Below are 21,308 nucleotides of genomic sequence, written 5' to 3'. Positions count from 1 at the left end.
TGGAGATTGCCCCTTTTGAGAACAGTGACCCTTGGTTGCAAAGTGTTGCATCAGGAGAGGACGAAGGGGTGACCTTCAGGAGAATGGTGGGCTGATGAGTCTAAGAAGAAGGGTGAAAGCTGTTAGAAGAATTCTCTGTCCCATGGATGTCTCTTCAGAAGGCCTGTTCTAGTGGACTCCTGTGACTTGCCTTCAACTGAGTCAGGCCAGGGGTTCCTCTAGCCCAGTGTTTTCTTCTCTGATTTACAGTGGGTCCCCAAGATTTTTGGCAGAGGTCTTTCTCAAGCTGCTACTTAAAGATCATTTCAAAGAAAAACTGAAGAGAATGTAGATTAAAATGGAGACTTTCTGCATGCTAGGCAGAGTGATAATTAGTTTTTTTTTAAAAAGTTTTTTAAAAAGTGGGAAGAGGCAAGAAATCTGGGGCCCACTGCAAAATATCCAGAGCTCAGGCTCCCTAGGCCACACACACATACACACAAGCCCCTAATTTCAGCTCATCAACCATAGGGGCGAGATGTTTGTTCGTATGGTGGTGGTAGATAACTGAGATTCTCAGAAATGTAATGGGTGTATTAGATAATGTGTTGCAAGGCAGATAAAATGCCTTGTACTGTGACACAACCCCCTCGAGACTGGATCATGAGGGGCTCTGATTTGGAGATCTACTTTTGCGTTTTCTTTCTTGGTGATGCCTGTTTGTTCTCTCCATGCTGGATTTCTGAGGGTTCTTGTGCCGTTTCCTGAAGTGCACAGTTTTATCCAGCTAGGGACGGCATGCGGATGTTTAGACCACGGAGGAAGTCAGCTTGCTGGTTTCTCAGCTCTGTATACAGTGGAAAGCCTTCCAAAATAACAGACTGTAGTCTTAAGTGCCAGGAAAATTGCAAGAAGCCAAGCCCAGTCTAAGCAAAGAATTGGTGATGTGGGCTGCTGCTGCTTTTCCTCTCCCAGTTTTGCATTTAACTCAAAAGTTAGAAAATTGTTTTGTTACATTAGGTTGCTGCCAGGATTGAAGAAATAAAGCATGTCGCTAGTAGCAGCCAGTGAGCTGATAGCGAGTTAGTTTATTTTTAAATGGCATTTTTGTGTGTTTGGTGAGGTTCATGCTGGTCTCTTGGTGGGGGATCTTTACACGCTGCTGAGTCATCAGAAGGGATTGCATCCAGTTTTCACACAACTGGCTGAAGGATGCAACCTAGCTGATGGAAAGCATTATATGACAGCACACTAATTCTGTTTCCAGTGCAATTGTGGGGGTTGGGGAAAGTAATTGAACCTGGGCTTGAATATGCCCCAGGCAAGGCCTTGCGCACATGCCACTGGCTTCCTTATGAATGTTTCGGCCCCTCCTGACTGCTTGTGCACTCTCGGGTTTTTTTTTTGGGGGGGGGAGGTATGCCGGCAAGCAACTCAGCCGCTGAGCTGAAAAAATCAAGATCACTAGCTCACCCCTGTGGTCAAAACCTCCCCAAGGACTTAAACTCCTGGTCGTTTCGTAAATTCATTTCAGATGACAATGGCAGTTTATGAGAGGGCTGTGCATCCCTTCCCCAGGTCTCCCCTTTTTTTCTCCCTGCAGGGAAGCTCCTAATGTTATAATTACCTGCAAACATTGTGGTTCATTGAGGCAGAGGTTGCAAGATTTTTCTTTTTTAGTTTCAACTTGGATTTGAGTCTGTTGCAGTCCTGCCATCTCTCTTGAAGTGAGGCTTAAATTACAGGCCTGACTGTGGCTCCCCCCTTTTCTTCCTTTCTTTCAGAATTTGTGCCAAGTTGCAATTTACTTAATGAAATCCTGCTATTTTGTTCAGCGGGATATCTTTTGCAGATGTTGATTTAACCCCAGTCTCCTCCTCCAACCTGGTGCCCTCCAAATGTTTTGGACTACGATCCCCCATTAGCCCCAGCCGGCACATGGGAGTTGTAGTCCAAAGCATCTGGAGGGCAGCAGCTTGGGGAAAGCAGATGCAACCTAATTGTGTGTGTGTGTTCCCCTTTCACTTTTTAAAATGTGAACTGTACAGTTTTGTTTTTCTGCTCTGCTTACTTTTGCTTTGCTTTTAACAATGCTGAGATGGTGCACCAGCCGCCACCAATTCTGTTTGCATGCAATTGGAGAAATTCACTGGCATGTCTTGCCTTCCTTCTCCCCTCATGCTTCCTCTCACCCCCCCTCGAAAAAAACACAATAGGACATCTTACGAAACTAAACCATGGTAAATAAGAACTTCAGCATATGCCATCGCTGGGATCTTCCACCCACCCTGCAGATTTGTAACAAGAAAAGAGATCAGATGTCTCATACTCTGTTTATGTTTTTCCCTGGTGTTGGCTTTTGGTGAGAGGAGGTTTATTTTATTTAGGCCTGTCACCCGCCCTCATCCGAGGGCTCCGCATGGGATGCAAGATCACAGATAATCAAAGCACCCTCGTGCAAAATAGTGCCAGGTTATCACCATCCTAGCTGCCTGAACATCTGGGGGATGTGCTTCAGGCCAATGGCGTATGCATTCCAGCAGCGGTGTGGTTTGGCTCCCTGTCTGCTGGTGTGCTCATTGCTACAATGAGGTTTTTATCTTATTGGGGGGGGGACATTTTTCAGCCTGTGGGCCACATTCTCATGCAAATAGTGGGTAGGGCCAGAGGGGAAAAGGAGGCAGAGGAATGGATGTGACTCCTAACCTTTGTACAGCAGGTGACATTCCAGTCATGCAAAGGTCAGAGGCTTCAACACTCTTACTCCTCCCCCATGCGTCTCTCCATCCACACTTTACACCCATCCTCCAGCCAAGCAAGCATGAGGCAACAGCACACTTCAGGAACTTGTTCCATCCATGCAAAAGCAGAGCCACTGAGAGGCATGGCCTGGAGTAAGGTCCCGAGGGCCAGGTAGAGAGACCCTTGGGGCCATATTGGTCCCCAGGCTTCCCTACCCCTAGTCTGTTGCATTTGAGGTCTGTGTATTGAAGGGATACCTTCCCTGGTTTCAGCCTATCTGAGCGCTTGGATCTAGAGGGGAAACAATTCTGGTGGCTCTAGCGTCAGGGGAGCTACATCACGTGATGGCACGAGATAGGGCCTTCTCTGTGATGGAGCCTTGGTTATGGCATCCCCCCCCAAAAGCATGATTGGGGGTGACATTGTTAGCTTTTAGTGCCTGATTTTTTTAAAAAAGAACACCTGCTTGCCTGAGCCTTTGAGGGATTACAGGTCACCACCACACCATACGTTTAAAGCACATGGCTTCCCCCAAAGAATCTGGGGAATAGGGTTGCCAGGTTCATGGCCTGAGACTGATCCTGTTTCTTTAGAAGAAAAGAAAGTCAGCCAAGTGCAGGTGTTCTTGCAACCCTGTAATGGGAAAAATCACACGGTGGAATTCTCCTTTTCCTCTGCACAACTGTTAAAGATACAGAAGACCTCTTGGAGGCTGGGCCTGGCAACCAAGAGGTCTTCTGTATCTTTAAAAGTTGTGCAGGGGAAGGGAGAATTCTACCTTGTGGTTTTTCCCATTACAGGGTTGCAAGAACACGTGCACTTGGCTGACTTTCTCTTCTAAAGATACAGGATCAGTCTCAGGCCCTGAGCCTGGCAACCCTACTGGGGAACTGTTGTTTAACCCTCACAGACCTACATTTCCCAGCACCCATAACAAACTACCATTCCCAGGACTCTCTGGGGAAGCTGCGTGCTGTAAATGTGCCACTGCAGTGAGAGCTATGGTAGGCTCTCTGGGGTTTTATGAGTGGTTTAATGTTTGTTTTATCTACTCCTGTTGAAAAATGAATTTTTCCATTTTTTCATCTGCTCCTGTTAACTGGTTGTTTTAACAGAAAGTGCCTCGATATCTTTGGATGAAGGGCAGGCTGACAATAGTTTTACAAATCATAAATGGGTTTCCCACCCTTCCTCAGGTGCTGAAGATAGTATGCTTGGATGGTTCCATTTTACTCTCACAACAGGCCTGTAAGTAAGGGGTGTCTGTTGTCCAAGGACATTCTCCAAAGAGCCCCTGAGCCAAAAGGGGATTTGATCCCAGACTCTGCCTTCCCCTTCCCAATCTAAGGTCAGTCTTTGCACCCCTGATGCCTTCCAGATGTTTTAAACTACAATTCCCATCGGATCCAGCTCCAAACCTTCTGAAGGGCACCAGGTTGGGGGAGGCTGTTCTCACATTCCTAACCAGTTCTCATGCCCCCTCTGTTCAAGGCCGGTGCCTTTTGTTTTGTTTCTAACTGTGGGATTTCCCTCAAAACTGTGGGGAGGGGGGGAATGTCAGGAGGTCTTGGTTTTTTTGTTGTTGTGGGTGCCAGCCTATGAATGTTGTTTGCGGTTGCAATATTGATCAAAAGCGCTAGGGAGCTGGCCAGTGGAAATTGTGCCCACCAGCGTAGGAAGTGGTTGGTCTGGCCAGGAATGTGACTCGCACCCTCAAGATGAATTAATAACAAGCACTGGCTCCAGGCCACCCTCCACAGATCAGAAAGACAACAAAAAGGGAGCGCACAGCAGGGAAGGAAGACTTTGCTAGCAAGGGCATTTCAAAGAGGGGATTCATTAGGAGGGCTCTCTTTAAAAAACAAACAAAAATTAGCACAGCAGGGTTTAGATTTTGCAGAATCCCTGACCTTTTTTGGGCGGGGGCATGCCATCAGTAAGACCTTGCGTCTGAGGCCCATGGATGCAACCCTTGCATCGGTCCATTGCGTTGAACTCATGCAGGGCTACAGGGTCCTTTGCAGTGAAAATGGGAATGGCCTGCCTTACATACTCGGATCACCTAGACCCCACACCAACTGCAGATGCTGGTAGTGAAGGGATTTGGGGATTGCTTACTCATGAGGAGGCCTCATACAGCCACACAATGGCTCTGGGTTCGTAGATGCATGCTATGTTGCCCAGACCCAGATCTTTGGGCACCGGCCTTCTTGAGGACAGATGTGGTAGCTCCTCTTTTGACATGAAATGGAAATGGACTGCCTTCATGTCGATCCCGACTTATGGCTACCCAATAAATAGGGTGTTCATGGTAAGCGGTATTCGGGGGGGGGGAGGTTACCATTGCCTCCCTCTGGGGCTAGTCCTCACCAGCTGGCTAGGGCCTGCTCAGCTTGCCACAGGTGCAGAAGCCAGCCCCTTCCTCGTCCACAACTGCCAGCTGGGGGTCAACTGGGCTCCTTGGGACTCTGCAGCTTGCCCACGGCTGCACAGGTGGCAAGGCACGTAACCCCTGAACGGCTCCCTGTGGGGGTGATCTTTAGCTGGCCCTTGACACCCAGGAGACACGAGTGGGGATTTGAACTCACAGACTCTGGACTCCCAGCCAGGCTCTCCTCCCCACTGGGCTATACCAGCTTTTGCAGTAGGTGGGCAAAAAGGCATCAGCCCCAGCCAGCACGGGGTGTTCACAACAGCCTCAGCATCATCTAGCTGTTTGGGGCCATTGGGAGCTGTAGTCCAAAACATCTGGAGGGCACCCGCTTGGTGCAGGCTGGCCTAATCACATGTTGCATTGGGGAGGGGCAGCTTGTCTCCAGTGTGCTGTGGGAAGCGCCAGTGGTTTTAATTGGAGTAGCACCGCCAGGCACTGCAGACTTGCGCATACTAACGCCCAGCGTGGCCATGCCATCCAGTGTACGGACAGCCCCCACCCACAGCAAATTTGCTGTTTGGCCTCCTTGTAATTCCTGAGAGTTTTCTTTCCCCTCTGGATATCCCTCCAAAGGCATTTTAACTTTTGCTTTTGGCAACATTTCAGCGGCAGCTCTTGTCAGAGTTTATCCTAAGTGTTTTTCCCTACTGCACAAGCAGCCAGCCCATTCCCCACCCTCAAAGTAGTAAAGTAATTCGTCCCATAATATACTCTTAGCAGGGCTGTTTTTTGTGTGACAGTAGTCACCAGTAAGGAGTACTTGCACCCTCTTTTTTGCTGCCTATGCCAGCCATTTTGTGTTGGCACCTACACATTTTTTTTTTTTTTACTGAAAAAGCACTGATTAGTAGGATAAGGTCATAAAGATTTGAAAAGAACCAGTATTTATCTTCATTTTCTATTTATTTTTATCTTTTCTCATCTATTTCTTCTTTAGAAACTACCTCCTTATTAAATCCCATATACTCAACTGCAGAAAAACTTACTTCACCCTGCACAATTTTTTTTGACACTGCACAAAATGTGTCTAGCTGCACATTAGAATAAACCTTAGCACCACCGCTGTGGGCCTTCACCATCCATCATATGTGAAGGAGAGCTTGTACCCCCACACACACACATAGGCACACACACATGTGTGCATTCAAACTCACTAAGCAACATCAAGAGGCGAATGAAGTGTCTTTGGAGGAAGGGGAGGGGGAGTAAAGTGAGTTTACGGCTGAGGCCTGAAATGACTTAACTCTGAAGGTATTTCTCTGTAGAACTGGCTCAGGGTACAAACAAGCCGTTTGGGGCTGTGAAAGCATAGCTCCAACAATGCCCCCAACCTGTCACGGATCGCTTGCCTTGGGACCCGCCAATCCTGCATCGTGCATAATGAAATAATGGGGAGAGAAACCTTTTGGGGAGAGAGCGGGTTGAGTTGGTTGCAAAACTTTTCCACCACCAGATAAGTCACTCACACTCCATTGGAGCTTTTAATGTAATGGGATAGTTTCGGAGGCTGGGTTAGCTCTGTTTTATAGTGATGCATTCCAGCTGAAACTTGTAAGGCTGAGGTATTTTAAGTATACTGGCTTGATGAAAGTGATTCAAAGCAGGTTTGGGGCAGGATGCAGGGAGTTTGATGACTACTTCCCCCCTTTTTTCTGGGTTAAAAGTACCATTTTCTGCAGTGGAATTTTAACTTCTTCCTTACTCAGCCACTTGTTTTTGAGGATGCTAGTCAGGGACTAGTCCTTATGAATGTGCTCAGGCAAGAAGGGTTGCAGAGTAAGTTTTTAGAGTGTTCGGGCATGGGGCTGTGATACCCTGCGCAATCCCTTGCTTCTCCCTATGAATAACAAAATCAGGATACATGATGCAAAATAGTTTCTTTTTTTAAAAAAATGCAGAATAAAACAGGAAAAGGGAAAGCATGCAAATTTTCTCAGTTTGCATAATATGCGTGCAAGTCACAGCCCCTCCCAGAATCCTACTTGTCTTTGCTGAGAATTTGAGTTGCCTAGATGCAGAGTAAAATAAAGCAGCATGGCCTTGGTTAAAGGGGGCTTCAGACAGTAAGCAGTCCAATTTAGAAGTTTGTTGAAAGGTGCTCTACTGTTTTACAAACAGCAACAGGCCAGGCATGAGCCTGGTGTGCACACAACAGTAGGGAGTGATCTAATTTAGCCTGTTTATTTTACATGTGTTTAGTAAACAAAGCTAAGGACTTTGAAACTTCCAAGTTTTCCTAATAATTGCATTTGCAGTTGGCATCCGTTCATTATTACTAATGACCTTATGAAATGGAAAAAATTTCCACGGGGAAACATCCCATCTGTGAAAATTTTCTGTCCCATATAACTGCCACCATGAGACATTCATGGAGAATTCAGATGTCATGATAAATTATCTTGACCTGATGAATTTACAGAGATCCTGTTTAGGGATGGAGTGAAACTTTGCATTTTATTCCTAAGTCAAGTGTAGACCTTTTTCCTCTCATTGTTTTTGGGGGAATCTTAAGAGTTAAGTGGCGATTTCTTTAGAAACACACATGCCGCACATAACAGCACCCTTTGCATCTAATGGGCCAGTGACGCTTTGGGAAGGGTTAAGCAGATGAAGAAGCCCTTAATTGCTCCCAGATTCCAGAGTTTACAGATGAAAACCTCTCCCAGTTCTGCCGCAGTTGGCGTGACTTGGAATAAGAGGGCACACAAGCATTGTTATTCTTGGAGAGGTAGGGTGGAAGTAAGTTGGATGCTGAGTTAATCTTGAGTAGGTGCTCACAAAAACAGGGGTGTTCTCCCCTGCTCTGGTGCCTGGGGGTAAAGTGTGGCTGCTGATTCATTTTGCTTTATTTTAATACTTTTCCTGAACCTGCGCCGTTGCTTATAATAACAGCCTGACCCTCAAGACTTTAGCTGCTGAAGCTTTTGTTGGTTGGGACATATGGCTGTTCTCCACAAAAGGCTTGTAGAGTGCAATTATCTTTGCAGGTTTTGAGACCGAGGCTGGCCAGAGATTTTTTGCTGTGCCTGGCAGTTTCATTGTGCTATTTGAGCGTTGGGCCCCAGCAACCTGTGGGCCCGTGGAAAAAGACCTTTCAGTGGCCTGGTCCACATGAAACGGTAAGCCAAGCTGTGGCTTACTGTGAATGAGTAAGCACACTGGCGCCTGGAGAAAAAATTGTGGCCCCTTTCCTCCTCTCTGGTCTTGCTGCTGCTGTGCTACCCCACGTTAAGCCATGGTTTGGTTCCCAACAAACCATGAGCTGTAACTAGGGATGGATGAGTAATTCAATTAAATGTGTGTTGAAAGGTGAACTTACCTCATTCACACCTTCTAGAACAAGATGCAAACCATAACTCAGGCATCCTTTGAAACTCACAATTCTCTGAATTCTGCAGATGAATTTTCATGAGGACTTTTAAAAAAATAAATTTGCAAACTGATATGGAAATGTGGGGGGGGGGAGGGAGAGAGAACCTGAAACTGACCTATTCAGCTGTAACCAAGGTTTGTTCTAAGGTTATCACTTGCAGTTTGGTTGTGGGAGACAAACCATGAACCAGAGTTCGGATGGAATGCTAAACTGAACCATAGTTCTAGGTAGCTTAACAGCAGCAGGGATGGGAGACGTGAAGCAACCAGGATTTTCTCTCCAGGCACCAGCATGCTTGCTTGTTCATGGTAAGCTGCACTTTGGGCTACCACGACATGTAAACGAGGCCAGTATTTGTTTACGGTGCCTCTAAAAATATGTCAGCTGCTTGGCATGTTTGTGCAGGCAGGCCAGCCTTACCTAAGACGGAGCAAGATGCATTTCTGCTGACGGACACTGGATTTTATTATGGTGATTCCCCCACACCTCACCCCACAAGATTTTGAGGTTTTTCCCCATCTCTCCTTCTGTAGTGTTAAAACATTCAATAGCATAGGTTTGGGGCTGACAATGCCTATAATATATGCACTCATTTCTTTGGCCCCACTGCCATCTCGGGTCAAACAGCAAGACCCGTGAACAGAGATGGTAACGGGCTGAGTGTGCACAACCACAAACTTATTTCACATCTCAGCTGTAAGCCTGTAGCCTGTTGTTGTGACTGATCACTGTGTTGGGGTTTGGGAAATGATTCACTCCCCCCAGATCGACCGAGGGGTTTGTTTGTTCCAGGCAGGTTACAAGTGAGTCTTCTCTTGTAAGGTTTTCACAGATGGAAAGGTTGATGAATGTTGTTTGTCAAAGCAGAAAGAATCCACTCCCACCCATATTGACCGCGTTTTCTTGTCTCTTGAGACTGAGCATTTATTGTCATCGCGTTACTCAGAATAGTATCCTTTTCCCCAAGAAAGACGCCCGTGGAATTTTGCAAGGGCCATGAAGCTGTTTGTTGCTTTCTGAGCCCAAAGCAAACAGGTTGCTCTGTGCCAAGGGTCTTGTTGGAGGCCCGAAGTTACGTGACATTCATGTCTCTTCCACCATCCCCCTTCCCCGTCCCTCCAACAATGTTGTTTCCCCTGAATGACTTTCAGAGTTCAGCAGGAACTGTATCTTCCTCCCCAAAGTTGGGCAATTAGCAGCCTTTCGGGGTTTCAAATCCTCTCCCTCAGAGGTGAGGTTAAGCGCTGGGTCTCAGAAGGACACCTCCTCTGGAAAACTAAACTGTGGGAGGCCTGCATTTTCCTACCACTTAGAAAAAATAACATTGTTATTTACATTTAGATTCCACAATAATATATATGCCAGTATGATTGCATCTGTAGCACAGTGGGGAGGAGAGACTGGCTGGGAGTCCAGAGTCTGTGAGTTCAAATCCCCACTCGTGTCTCCTAGGCATCAAGGGCCAGCTAAAAATCACCCCACAGTGAGTGGCTCAGGGGTTACGTGCCCTGCCACCTGTGCAGCCGTGGGCAAGCTGCATAGTTCCAAGGAGCCCAGGTGCCCCCCAGCTGGCAGTTGCGGACAAGGAAGGGGCTGGCTTGTGCAGCGGTGGCGAGCTGAGCAGGCCCTGGCCAGCTGGTGAGGACTAGCCTCAGAGGGAGGCAATGGTAAAACCCCTCTGAATACTGCTTACCATGAAAACCCTATTCATCGGGACCAACTTGAAGGCAGTCCATTTCCATTTCATCTAATCCAATAAACTGAATCTGAATTCTAGCAAGATGGAGGCATTGGTGATTCCCAAGTTCGGATAGTTGGTCAGTTGCCTGCTTTGGATGGGATTGTACTCCCCATGAAGGAGCAAGTTCTTAATCTGGGGGTGCTCCTGGATCCATCTTTGTCGCTAGAGGCCCAGGCGACATCAGTGGCTAGGAGTGCCTTTTACCAGCTTTGGCTGGAAGGGCAGGATATAAATTTAATAAAATAACTAATAATAATTATCTATCTATCCACACATCTTAGCAATTGAATATATTATTTTTAGCATGTCAAATATATCTAGGTCCTAAATGTTCAGAATTTCAAAACCCGTCAAGTATTAAACCTAGTATTACCAAAGGCCAGTCAGTCATAAACTTTATTGTACATAACCAAAGGCCTGTACAATGTATAGAATACATTAAGGAAAAAATTCCAATACAGTGCTTTAATTCAAAAATAATTATCATAAATACTTGATAAACTGCTTTGAACCAATCCATTTTTGCCATCCTCTAGGAAGGGCCAGACCCTCGAATCTTTAGGATTGAAGTTTATACCTTATGCTTCTTCATGGAACAAGAACGAATCTTCTTAGCTGCGAGTGCAAACTGAGCTGCCAAATATGTAATAAACAGATGATTATCAGCTAGAAGTCCTATTACCAATTCCTAGGGCGTTCAAACCAAATACAGCTGAATAATGGGTGACACCTTTTTTCTCTAGGATCCATACCAAAAAGACAGAACAAAACTACATTTTTTTTCAGGTATGCCCCCCTTTTTAAAATTTCTTTCCTCTGTGGCTGCTGCTCTTGAGAATCCCCAAGGAATGGTCTCGGTTGATTGACAAAACATGAAACCATTTCCTTGTGCCAGCCAGATTATTAAGTCTGTTACATTGTCTGACTGAGAGGTGGGGAAAGAGCTCTATTATCTCTCCCCCCCCCTTCCTTTTTAAAATTGTAGAGTTACAACTCTCACGTTAAAACTCTCTAAAACAAAGCAGCACAGTTCTGCAGATTGTTCCCCAGGCAAGCAAGGTCTATTTCCACTGCCAGTGAAATTTGAGAATGAAAAGGCGAAGGGGGAGTCAGTGCTGAACGGGGAGGGGGGTGCGCAGCTAGGCCTCTGTTTTTGAAATCCGGTGAGTCAATAGAACCTCTCAAGCAAAGTGATGGCATCAGCTTGCGTGTGATTTAATCAGACTTGATGGTATGAAGGCAGCGGGGTCGGGAGGCCATGGTCTTGTGATAGATTGTTAGGGAGCTGAATACCAACTCCTTGCCAGGTTGGTAACTCCGCCCCGAACAAAGAATGCAGGCCTGGTGTCAAACAGCCACGATGGGGAAGCCAAGTCTGGCCGGAGCAGAGAAGACTAGTCTCCACATGCAGAAGCATGCGGAGTAACAGTTTGCCTGTTGGTTTTCTGTTTGTTTACTAATTCAAGCCTGGCATTCCTAAGCAGCTGAACACCATTCGGCCAGCAAAAAGGTGATTTTTTTTGGTGATGGTAGGGAACTGTCTCGGAAAGGAAAGGACTCTGCTGGCAATTCAAAGTTCCTCGGAGGAAGAGTTTTGGAAAATTCCTGGCAAATGTTTCCATAGAAATAATCCAGAATTTTAGCTTGAATGACTGGCCTAGTTCTCCGACCCCTACGTCTCCTATCTTTGGCTTTCTGTCTGCATTGCAGTTTAAAAGAGAACAGACGTCAATATCCAGCTGTCTTGATTGGGAAGAAAAACTTGCTGGGTTTTTGCTTTCATCAGACTTTGCCTGTCAAGCATGAAAACCTTCATGACTGCTTGACCTTGCCTTGGTCCTGCCCATCAGAGGCAGCCTTTGCCAATCTGGGGCCATCCAGATGTTTTGGACTCCACCTTGCCATCAGCCCCAGTCAGTGCGTCCTGGCTGGAGCCAATGGGACCTGGAGCGCAAAACATCTGGAGGGTACCAGGTTGGCAAATGCCATTAACGTTGGCTTAGCCTTCGTTAGCCTTTTGGCCTCCAGGGTGGACACCTGAAGAGGAGTAACTTTTAAAATATCCCATTTAGGAACTGGGTTACCAGAGGCTCTTGGACAGAGCCTGGGGATCTGGGGGTGTACAGTGAGCTCCTTGGTGCTCACACGCTCCAGAATAGGCATGGGGGCAGAGGGATAAGAGTGTGCAACATTGACTTCTGTGATTGGCTGGCAGTATGAGACCTCTGGATTGTGTAGGCCTGGATGCCTGCCATTGCCTAGGTAACGGACCAAGACCTTCTGCCCTCCATTTGCCTCTTGATTGGAGTGAGTTTTTCATGGGATGGGAAGGCGTCTGGGAGGGTGTGGGGTTCTGTGCGCTGAGGAACGTAGGAAGATACTTTATGTGGAGTCAGAGCCTTGTTGTAGCTCAGAAGTGTCTACACTGACTGGCAGGGATTTGGACCAGGAACATTCTGCAGTCCTAGCTGGAGATGGCATGGGGGGGTTTGACCCTGAGACCTTCTGCATGCAAAGCAGTGCTCTGCCCCTGAGCTGCGGCCCTTCCCACGAGCTGGGAACAGTAATCCTTCCATGTTTGAGATAGGGATGTGGGGGCAGCCTTCAGCCTCCTTAACAGAGTTAGGGAAATAAATCCTCCAAGTGCTTGAAAACCAGGAGATGCTGTGTGTGTGTGTGTCCATGTCCCGAGTGTGGTACAGCTGTGGGAGCAGAAAAGAGCCAAGCGAAAGGCGGGGCGGCCAGAGAATTGACGCAGATGGGGTGCTTGGATGAGGACTCTCTGTTTATTTTACGGTCATCCTTGGAATCCCCCGAATGGTTTTTTTTGGAAAAGCGCCTGCTAAGCTTTCCAGATTACATGTTTTGAAAGAGGCAGCTTCACCTTTCCAGGGCCCCTTTTAAGGATGTTGATTCCTGGGGCAAGCAAGCAGTTTTGGAAGCAGCTCTGTGCAAGGCAGTCCTTGGGTTATCGCTCTGCCTCGGTTTCCTGGGTCCATGGAACATGGGAGGGGAAGGGAGGGGGGGTTCTCTTGCTCCTTTTAGGTCTTACTTGATTGCTGCTAATGTAGTCCTGTTGAAAGCCCAGTGTAACTGGTTTGCAAATCACGCACAACCTGAGCTCGTTTTGGAGCATTTTGGATTGGGAAGGGGCGTAGCTCAGCGGTAGAGCATCTGCCTTGCATGTAGAAGGCCCTGGATTCAGTCCCCAGCATCTCCAGGTAGGGCAGCGAGAGCCTTCTGCCTGAAACCCTGGACAGCTGCTGCCAGTCAGTGTAGACAACAGTGGTCTAGCTGGCCCAATGGTCTGACTCAGTGTAAGGCGGCTTCCTACATTCCTGTGAGCGCCTTTTGGATCAGCCGTGCTTTGGGGATGGAGATTCACGTAAGAAGATAGGAAGCTGTCTTATGCAGAGTCAGACCATTTGTCCATCCAGACCAGTATTGTCTACACTGACTGGCAGTGCCTCTCCAAGGTTTCAGACAGGGTTCTCTCCCAGCCGATTGGGGATCCAACCTGCTATCTTATGCATGCAAGGCAGTTGCTCCACCACTAAGCTACGCCTTGCTGGAGACCAGCAAACTTCATGTTTGTTGCTTTAAAAATTAATGTGCCCTTCCTGTGTCTTTCTTCAGATGCCAGTATGTCACCGGACGCTATTAAGCAAAGCCACTGGTGCAACGTTGCCTACTGGGAACATCGCACTCGTGTCGGGCGCCTCTACACAGTGTATGAACAGTCTGTCAGTATCTTTTATGACCTACCTCAAGGAAACGGCTTCTGCCTTGGACAGCTGAACCTGGAGAACAGGAATGAGACTGTCCGCCGGACTCGAAGCAAGATCGGCTATGGGATTTTGCTCAGCAAAGAACCGGATGGCGTGTGGGCTTACAACCGCAGCGAGCACCCGATCTTCGTCAACTCCCCAACACTGGACATTCCCAACTGTCGGACTCTGATCGTGCGCAAAGTGATGCCCGGCTATTCAATCAAGGTCTTTGATTATGAGAAGTCTTGCCTCTTACAGCACACCACTGACTTGGAATACCCAGATGGGCCTTACGACCCAAACAGTGTCCGGATTAGCTTTGCTAAAGGCTGGGGACCTTGGTACTCGCGGCAGTTCATCACCTCTTGCCCCTGCTGGTTGGAGATTTTGCTCAACAACCACAGATAGCCGTCGGCCTAGGAGGAGGGCCAAGCGGAACACACAGACCATCCCAAAATATCATCTACCTAGATTTAATATAAAGTTTTATATATTATATGAAAATATATATTATACTTGTAATTATGGAGGCATTTTTACAATGTAATTATTTATGTATGGTGCAATGTGTATATGGACAAAAAAATGGAAAATGCACTTTGGCTTATAAGTCTTTCAGTACAGTTTTGTTTTTTCTTTCAGGAGGAAAAAAATTATACAGCAAAAATTGGAGTAGCGCCATGTTTTGGCTGTATAGTTTTTTTTTAAAAAAAATAGTAATACCCAGACAAAAAGCTAATACCAGTCACTCATTGATAATAAAGTACTTGCATTATAGGTTCCCCTCCCCCCAATTGTCTATTTTTTAAACTGAAAAAGATGTTAAAGAAGGGTAATTTTATGATATTAACAAAATGGGATTCTGGAGTCCAAAGTGGAGCTGCGATATTTGCATGTCTGCAAATTTCCTCTCTCTGTTCTCATAACCAATGCTTGTTTTACCTGGAATACCTTAGTGCCTGTGAAATGATGATAGTCAAGAACAGGAACATTTATGCTTTATTGAATCATACAGGACTCAAGCTCTTGTAGTGTTGCATTCTCCAAATCATGGATTCACAAAAAGGTGCTTTATACCAACTCATTCCATCTAGTTTGGTATTGTTGATACTAAGGAGTCTCTCCCTACCCTGTCTGGAGATGACCTTGGGGATTAAATTTGACACCTTCTGCATGTAAAGCAGATGTGCGACCACTGAGCCATGGTCCTTCCTTAACATTTCCCTCAAAGTTTAAAAAATTGCCACAGTACTTCTCCATTTGGTGTGATAAACTTCCAAATGACTCCCCCAGGTCACAAACTCCAAAATTTTGCTGGGATCAAAAGCTATAAGGGTCCTGGGATGTGGTGAATCCCAGCTCTTCCCACATGGCAAGGAGAGAGAGGAGGTGGCTGGAGTCACTTCCTTAAGCCCTTGGCTTTGTAAGCGCTTTTGCATGGATTTGCATCTTCGGGAGTGCCGATTCCTTTGAAAAAGGATTAGTCTAGATGTCCCTTGGAGGACTAGCTTCTCTAAGATCCTAGCAGGGGCTTTTGGTATCTCCGTGCAAGAAGCTGCAAACCCGCTTTATGGCTATACATAAAAATATTCCTGCTTGAAGAAAGCATATACAGACTACACAGCTATTTGGATTTTTTATCCATCTGGTGCTCAACTGAAAACAAAAACAAGAACCAATGAAGTAAGGGCTAGATCCAAGCTTTCTCCTGGACTCTACACTCGTGTGTGTTTTTTGCTTTTTGCAAGGTGATCTCAGAGTTCCTGCGCTCTTGGCATCTAGTTTGCCATTACAGCTAACCAAGCAACCTATGCTTGACAGGAGCTGTGCTGAATTGGTAGGTGAGCCCAAGGATCTAGCATTACCAGCATCTGTATTTTTCCTCTCTCATCTTAAACAATTAGCGTGCTCTCTCTCTTCCCCTCCCATGTCCCCAACTGCTTCCTGTTCTGGGTCAGCAATTATCAGGAATGTCACCCTCTTTTGCCCGACCGGTTCTGCCAACTCTCCTCCCCCCACCCTCGGTCCAGCCATACAAAAATTCAATTCTAAAAGGCACCATTTCCACGCGCAAGTTCACCAAATCCTCTTTTCATGAAGTGTCTGAAATGCATTGCCAAATCCCCAACCTTCCAAGACGCTGCTTGGAGACTGTAAGCCCCGCTGCTTGTTTATAGCGATCTGTTTGTGTCTTGATGGAGAGGGCATAGAGAACCCCTGTTTTGAATGTGGCAGTTCAAAAAGGCTACTTGGAAGAGAAATGGTGTCTTTTCAAGACGGGCCACGGAAAGAGGGTGTCCTGGTCATTACTGTGGGGTGCTGTAAGAAGCATCTCCTGTGCAGGGACCCCTTTCTGCTTAGGTATTTTCATTTCCTGGATAGTCTCCTCTGCACTTGAAACAAAGGAGAATGCTCTAGTCCCTCACGCAAACCATATGCATACCTTATGCTGCATCGATAACACCGGTCCATCTTGCCCAGACTTGTGTCCTGACATGGACAGCAGCTCTCCAGGTAAGGCTGGCAAAGTTCCTGGTCTGAAATTGTGGTGAGCCACAGCCAGTTGGTATAGACAAGCTTTTGCCAACCTGGTGCCCTCCAGATGTTTTGGATGATGGGAGTTGTAGTTTAACAGCATCTGGAGGGTGCCATCTTGGGTATCTCTGTTCTAGAGTGTCAGGCCAAAAGTTTTCCCCAGCCCCTGATCGTTTTGACTGGAGATGCCAGAGATTGAACTAGGACATTTTGCAGGCCAATGTTTGCTCTGCCATGGCCCTCCCCTGCGGGAGACTGCAAGATATTAACCCACACAAGCCAAGCCAAAGTGCAAGGCCTAGAGTAAAGCAGGGTTAGCCAATGTGGTGCCCAGCAAATGCTGCTGGACTACAGCTCCCATCATTCCTGTCCATTGGTCATTCTGGCTGGGGCAGATGGGAGTTGTAGTCCAAAATAGCTGGAGGGCACGCGGTTGTGTGGAAGGCTAACCTAAGGCCACATCCACACCAGACATTTATTCCACATTAAACAGCCATGGCTTTCCTCAAAGAATCCTGGGGAGTGTAGCTTGTGAAGGGTGCTGAAAGTTGCTAGGAGACTATTACAGAGCTCCAATTCCCAGAATTCTCTGGGAAGAGGGGCTGACTGTTAAACCCCTTTGGCCATTGGAGCTCTGTCAGGAATGGGAGTCTCCTAGCAACACTCAGCACCCTTCACAAACTACACTTCCCAGGATTCTAAGGGGGAAGCCATGCCTGTTTAAAGTGGAATAAATGTTTGGTATGGATGTGGCCGAAGTCATAACTTTTAGACCACTGGTCTATCTACCTCAGGAGTAGCCAACCTGGTGCCCTCCATATGTTGAGCTACTACTCCCATCATCCCTAACCATTGGCCATACTGACTGGAGCCCTCCAACATGGAGGGCACCACATTGCCTGTCCCTGGACTAGAGAAGTCTCTTGGGAGCTCCCCAGGGAGAAGACTCGTGCTGTTGCTTCTGCTGGTGCTTCAGTCTTCTTTTTCCTCCACTTTCCCACCCACCTGCCTTGATGTGTCTCTCTGCTCTTCCCAGATCTGGGGCTGAGATCCTCTGTAGCCCTTTGAGAAGGTCCCAAGCTCCTCCTGACCCTCTTGAGAGCCTTTTCACACACAAAGAAAACCTCACACTTGACCCCCAAGTTAAGGCGCCGCTGGCCAATCCCAAGTCTTGTGGTGAGCCTTTCTCACCGCTGGGTTTACGCTTCGTCTGGCGCTGTCCACCATGTAGCATCTGCATGGTTGTCTTGTGCTGTGGGAACAGCTTTGGGTTGCTCTGCAAGAAAAAGATACTAAAAACTCCACAGGCTTCCAGTTATATTGGGTTTATTAAATTAAAATGCATAGCACATATATTACACAATAAACCACAGCTATTTCATGGCTCAAATTAAGTTTTATTTGGGCAAATTACAAGCTTTCTTACAGTTGCGCCTTTGTGAAGCCAAGTCCTTTTTTAATAATAATAAAAAAGGCAGGGATTGGCAGGCTCTTTTTAAATGGTGTATTCCCCATAATTGCATGTGCGCTGTGATATGTGCGATATAAATACATACACACTTCCCCATTTCAGGCTGCGTTGCTAGTGATCTTCCTTCACTCCAGATGATGGCAAATGTAGGCGGTCCCTGCCTCCCTCTCTTCAGGCACTGTTTGGATGATTATATTATTAGTTTTTAGCTCTCCTTCCCAGTTTTATTAGTTTGGCAGTGGACGGCACCAGCAAAGCTCTCCTACTCATTAAAAAGCAGCCTGGCATTTCCCAGAATCCTTGAGGAAATGACTCACCAACCTACTTTCTAACATCCCTTTTTCTTGCGTTACTTAAAAAATGAAATAAAACCAGGTCTACAAAACATTGGGATTAGAAGGAACAAGCTAATCCTTGATGAGGGCATTGGCTGATCACAGTTCACAATGCGGGATCACGTTGGCTCCTTGCTTTTAAAGCGTGTCTCATTGTTTTTAGGGCACATCTGTGTAGTTGTTGGCTAGTGGCTGTGTGAATGCAGTTTAAAGAAGGTATCCAATGAAACAGTTCCGCTAACACAAGGAGTTTCAGTTGCGAAGCGGAACTTCCCCACCCTCTTCTTAAATCTGCTCTGGAGGGTTGGGGGAAAACCCAGAACAGATTTAGGGGGCGAGTGTGGAGAGAAGAAGATGGGGGAGTTCCATCCTTGCATTGGATATTTAGTTAGATACCACCCTAAGCTTTTTCTCCCCACTGAGTAAGCAACAGGCGATTCCACACAGCACTTTGTTGTGAACTTGATGCTGCACATGCCTCCAAGCTTTTTTGCAGAAGTCCACTCGACATCCTCTTCAAAATGTCATCCCATATCCTTCACCCCACAATTTAATCTGGATTTGTGATTCCTATGGGATTTATTATTTATTGAGTTTTCTATGGAAACAGTATATCCAGATTAAATGGAAAGTAATATAGGACAACATTTTGATGAGGACAATGTCATGTGGACACCACACAGCTCAGCTCAGTTTATGTGGCACCTTACAGATGACTTTTCCTTCCTTGAGAAAGTGGTGGAAATTGGGAGCTGAAGGGGGAGGATCATCCAAGCTTCATGATTCATAGAGCTGTGCATACAGCCTTCTCCAACGTTTGAGTCCCCAGCTGCTGCTGGACTACAGTTCCCATAATTCCCATAGTTCAGCAACATCTGGGGCCCCAAAGGTTGGGAAGGATGGACTGTACACCATGAATCACAGGAAAGCTACAAACTGGCATTCAGTGCAGAATTCTGCTTCCCAAGAATCATCTGGTAACTTCCAGATTGGATTATTGCCATGCGCTCTACAAGGGGCTGCCCTTGGAGACTTGGAAACCCCAACTGTCCAGAATGCAGTGGCCGGTTTACTGGCTGGGGTTCCATTTAGATAGCATATAACCCTTGTTTTAAAACAGCTGCATCTGTTGCCAGTTCATTTCCAGGCCCAATTTAAGATGCGTACATTAGTGTTTAAAGCCCCAAACAACTTTGGCCCCAAATATCTGAAAAGCCGCCTCCTTCCCCACATACCCTCTTGGGTGTTGAGATCATCAGAGGGGGCACTTTTGGGAGGCAGGAGAGGGTATTTGTGGCACTGTGAAACTCCCCACAGTGGTGCGTTTGGCAACTTCACTGTACAGCTTTTGTTTTGGAGAATGCTAAAGAATGCTAGTCTTTGAATCCCAGGATGTATATTTTTAGGACCTGCCCTATTTTTTGTGATTTGTGATTTTAAGTTGTTTTTAATTGTTTTTAATGATGTGTTTTAAACTTGTAACCCACCCTGGGACCTCAAGGTGAAGGGCAGGTATTAATAATAGCTTTCTTTTAAAAAAACCATCATTCAAGAGGCAGCTGGACAGCCATATGTCAGGAATGCTTTGATTTGGATTCCTGCATTGAGCAGGGGGTTGGACTTGATGGCCTTATAGACCCCTTCCAACTCTACTATTCTATGATTCTAAGTTTCTAATCCTTAACGGGGGTGGTTCTGCCAGGTAACATTGCTAAACATAGAGGAGTTGCAGAATAACATTTCTAGTGACCACAAGGCACTCTAGATATATGCCTTTCTCCATGTTTAGGAGGAGGAACAGAATATATTATGCAAAATAATAAAAACTGCATAATTATGGGAGGGAAATCCAGGGCCCGCATTAGGCAGAGTGTGGCAATTGCCTAAGAAGGAAGCCTGGCTGCTTGCCTAGTATTTAAGCAATATTCAACTGCCACCTTAGGCAGATTCTGTAAGTAGAAAACGGGAGGGAGGGAGCCATCTTCCATTGTCACCTCAGGCAGCAAAACGTCTTGGGCCAGCCCTGGGGGAACTCTATACATTTGCTTACTTTGCATAATTTATACCACTTTCCTTGCAATGGAATCAGGGTAGTTTTATCCCCGACTGGAGATTTGTTTATTTTTTTAATCATGCCAGCCCCATGTCTATTAGGTGGCAATATATCTGTAAGCTGTGACACGATGATGAGAGGGAGGTCAGTGGGGTGTGGGATTAGTGCAGTTTTAATTCCTCTGGGTTTAACAATACATCAGAAATTAATTCTGTTTGGATTGCCATTTTAGTTTGTAAGCCCAAATCCATCAAAATCACATTTCCAAGAGGATGGCTGAGAAATCTGTGCCGTTGCCCAAGGAGAAGACTTAAGTTTCTATTGCTGGTTAACGTGCAACAACTGAAACATTTGGAGTTTCTTCCCCGCCCCCAGCAAACATGCACAGTCTCTTGCTTTGTGGCATTTGAGGGCTATTTGATACTGTAATAAAACTCAACTTTTGAGTGGAAACCACAACCCGACTAAGAAGGTTGGACACCAGATCATTTGTAAGAAAAAGAGCTCCTTTCTGAATTTACCAAAAGAGTAAGGGGAAGGGGGATAGATAGACCAGCTTTCTAAAAATAGGCTTCTTTCTCTTGTTTATTCCTTTTTTGCCACAATTAACCACACACACACAAAAACACCCAACAGAATATCACAGAGCCATTAGCCACCAGCATGAGCAAATGCTGAATTTGAGCACATCAGGCTTTTTAAACATGGGTAGGCTTGGAGGGCTCTTGTCTGTGAATTATTACCCAAAAGATGTATTGGTGTGAAGGTGAAGAAAGCTGCAGATTTATGAAATGAGCGACGGAGACATCTTCTGAAGAAATGTGTAGAAATGAGCCTCATCCTGCAGAATCCAGGATCCTCTTTTACCAACCAGA

General features: G+C 46.3%; 1 protein-coding gene across 3 annotated transcripts in view; it reads left to right on the top strand.

The window, feature by feature from the left end:
* Nucleotides 1-14,848, top strand: part of SMAD6 (SMAD family member 6) — a 53,209-nt gene extending 38,361 nt beyond the window's left edge. Inside the window, exons 4-5 of one of the 3 annotated variants that reach the window (XM_061595378.1) lie at nucleotides 11,013-11,055; nucleotides 13,906-14,035. In XM_061595378.1, coding sequence (XP_061451362.1) covers nucleotides 11,013-11,055; nucleotides 13,906-13,933 — 71 coding nt within the window. In that variant the 3' untranslated portion in view covers nucleotides 13,934-14,035. Of the gene's footprint in view, nucleotides 1-11,012; nucleotides 11,056-13,905 lie in introns of all 3 variants that reach the window. The other 2 variants (XM_061595377.1, XM_061595375.1) reach the window with 2 other exon arrangements.
* The last annotated feature ends 6,460 nt before the right edge of the window (nucleotides 14,849-21,308 follow it).

Source organism: Rhineura floridana, chromosome 14, assembly GCF_030035675.1.
Source record: "Rhineura floridana isolate rRhiFlo1 chromosome 14, rRhiFlo1.hap2, whole genome shotgun sequence".
NCBI classification, from domain to species: domain Eukaryota; kingdom Metazoa; phylum Chordata; class Lepidosauria; order Squamata; family Rhineuridae; genus Rhineura; species Rhineura floridana.
Note: the sequence above shows the minus strand (reverse complement) of the source record. Positions and strands in the feature narration are given on the sequence as shown.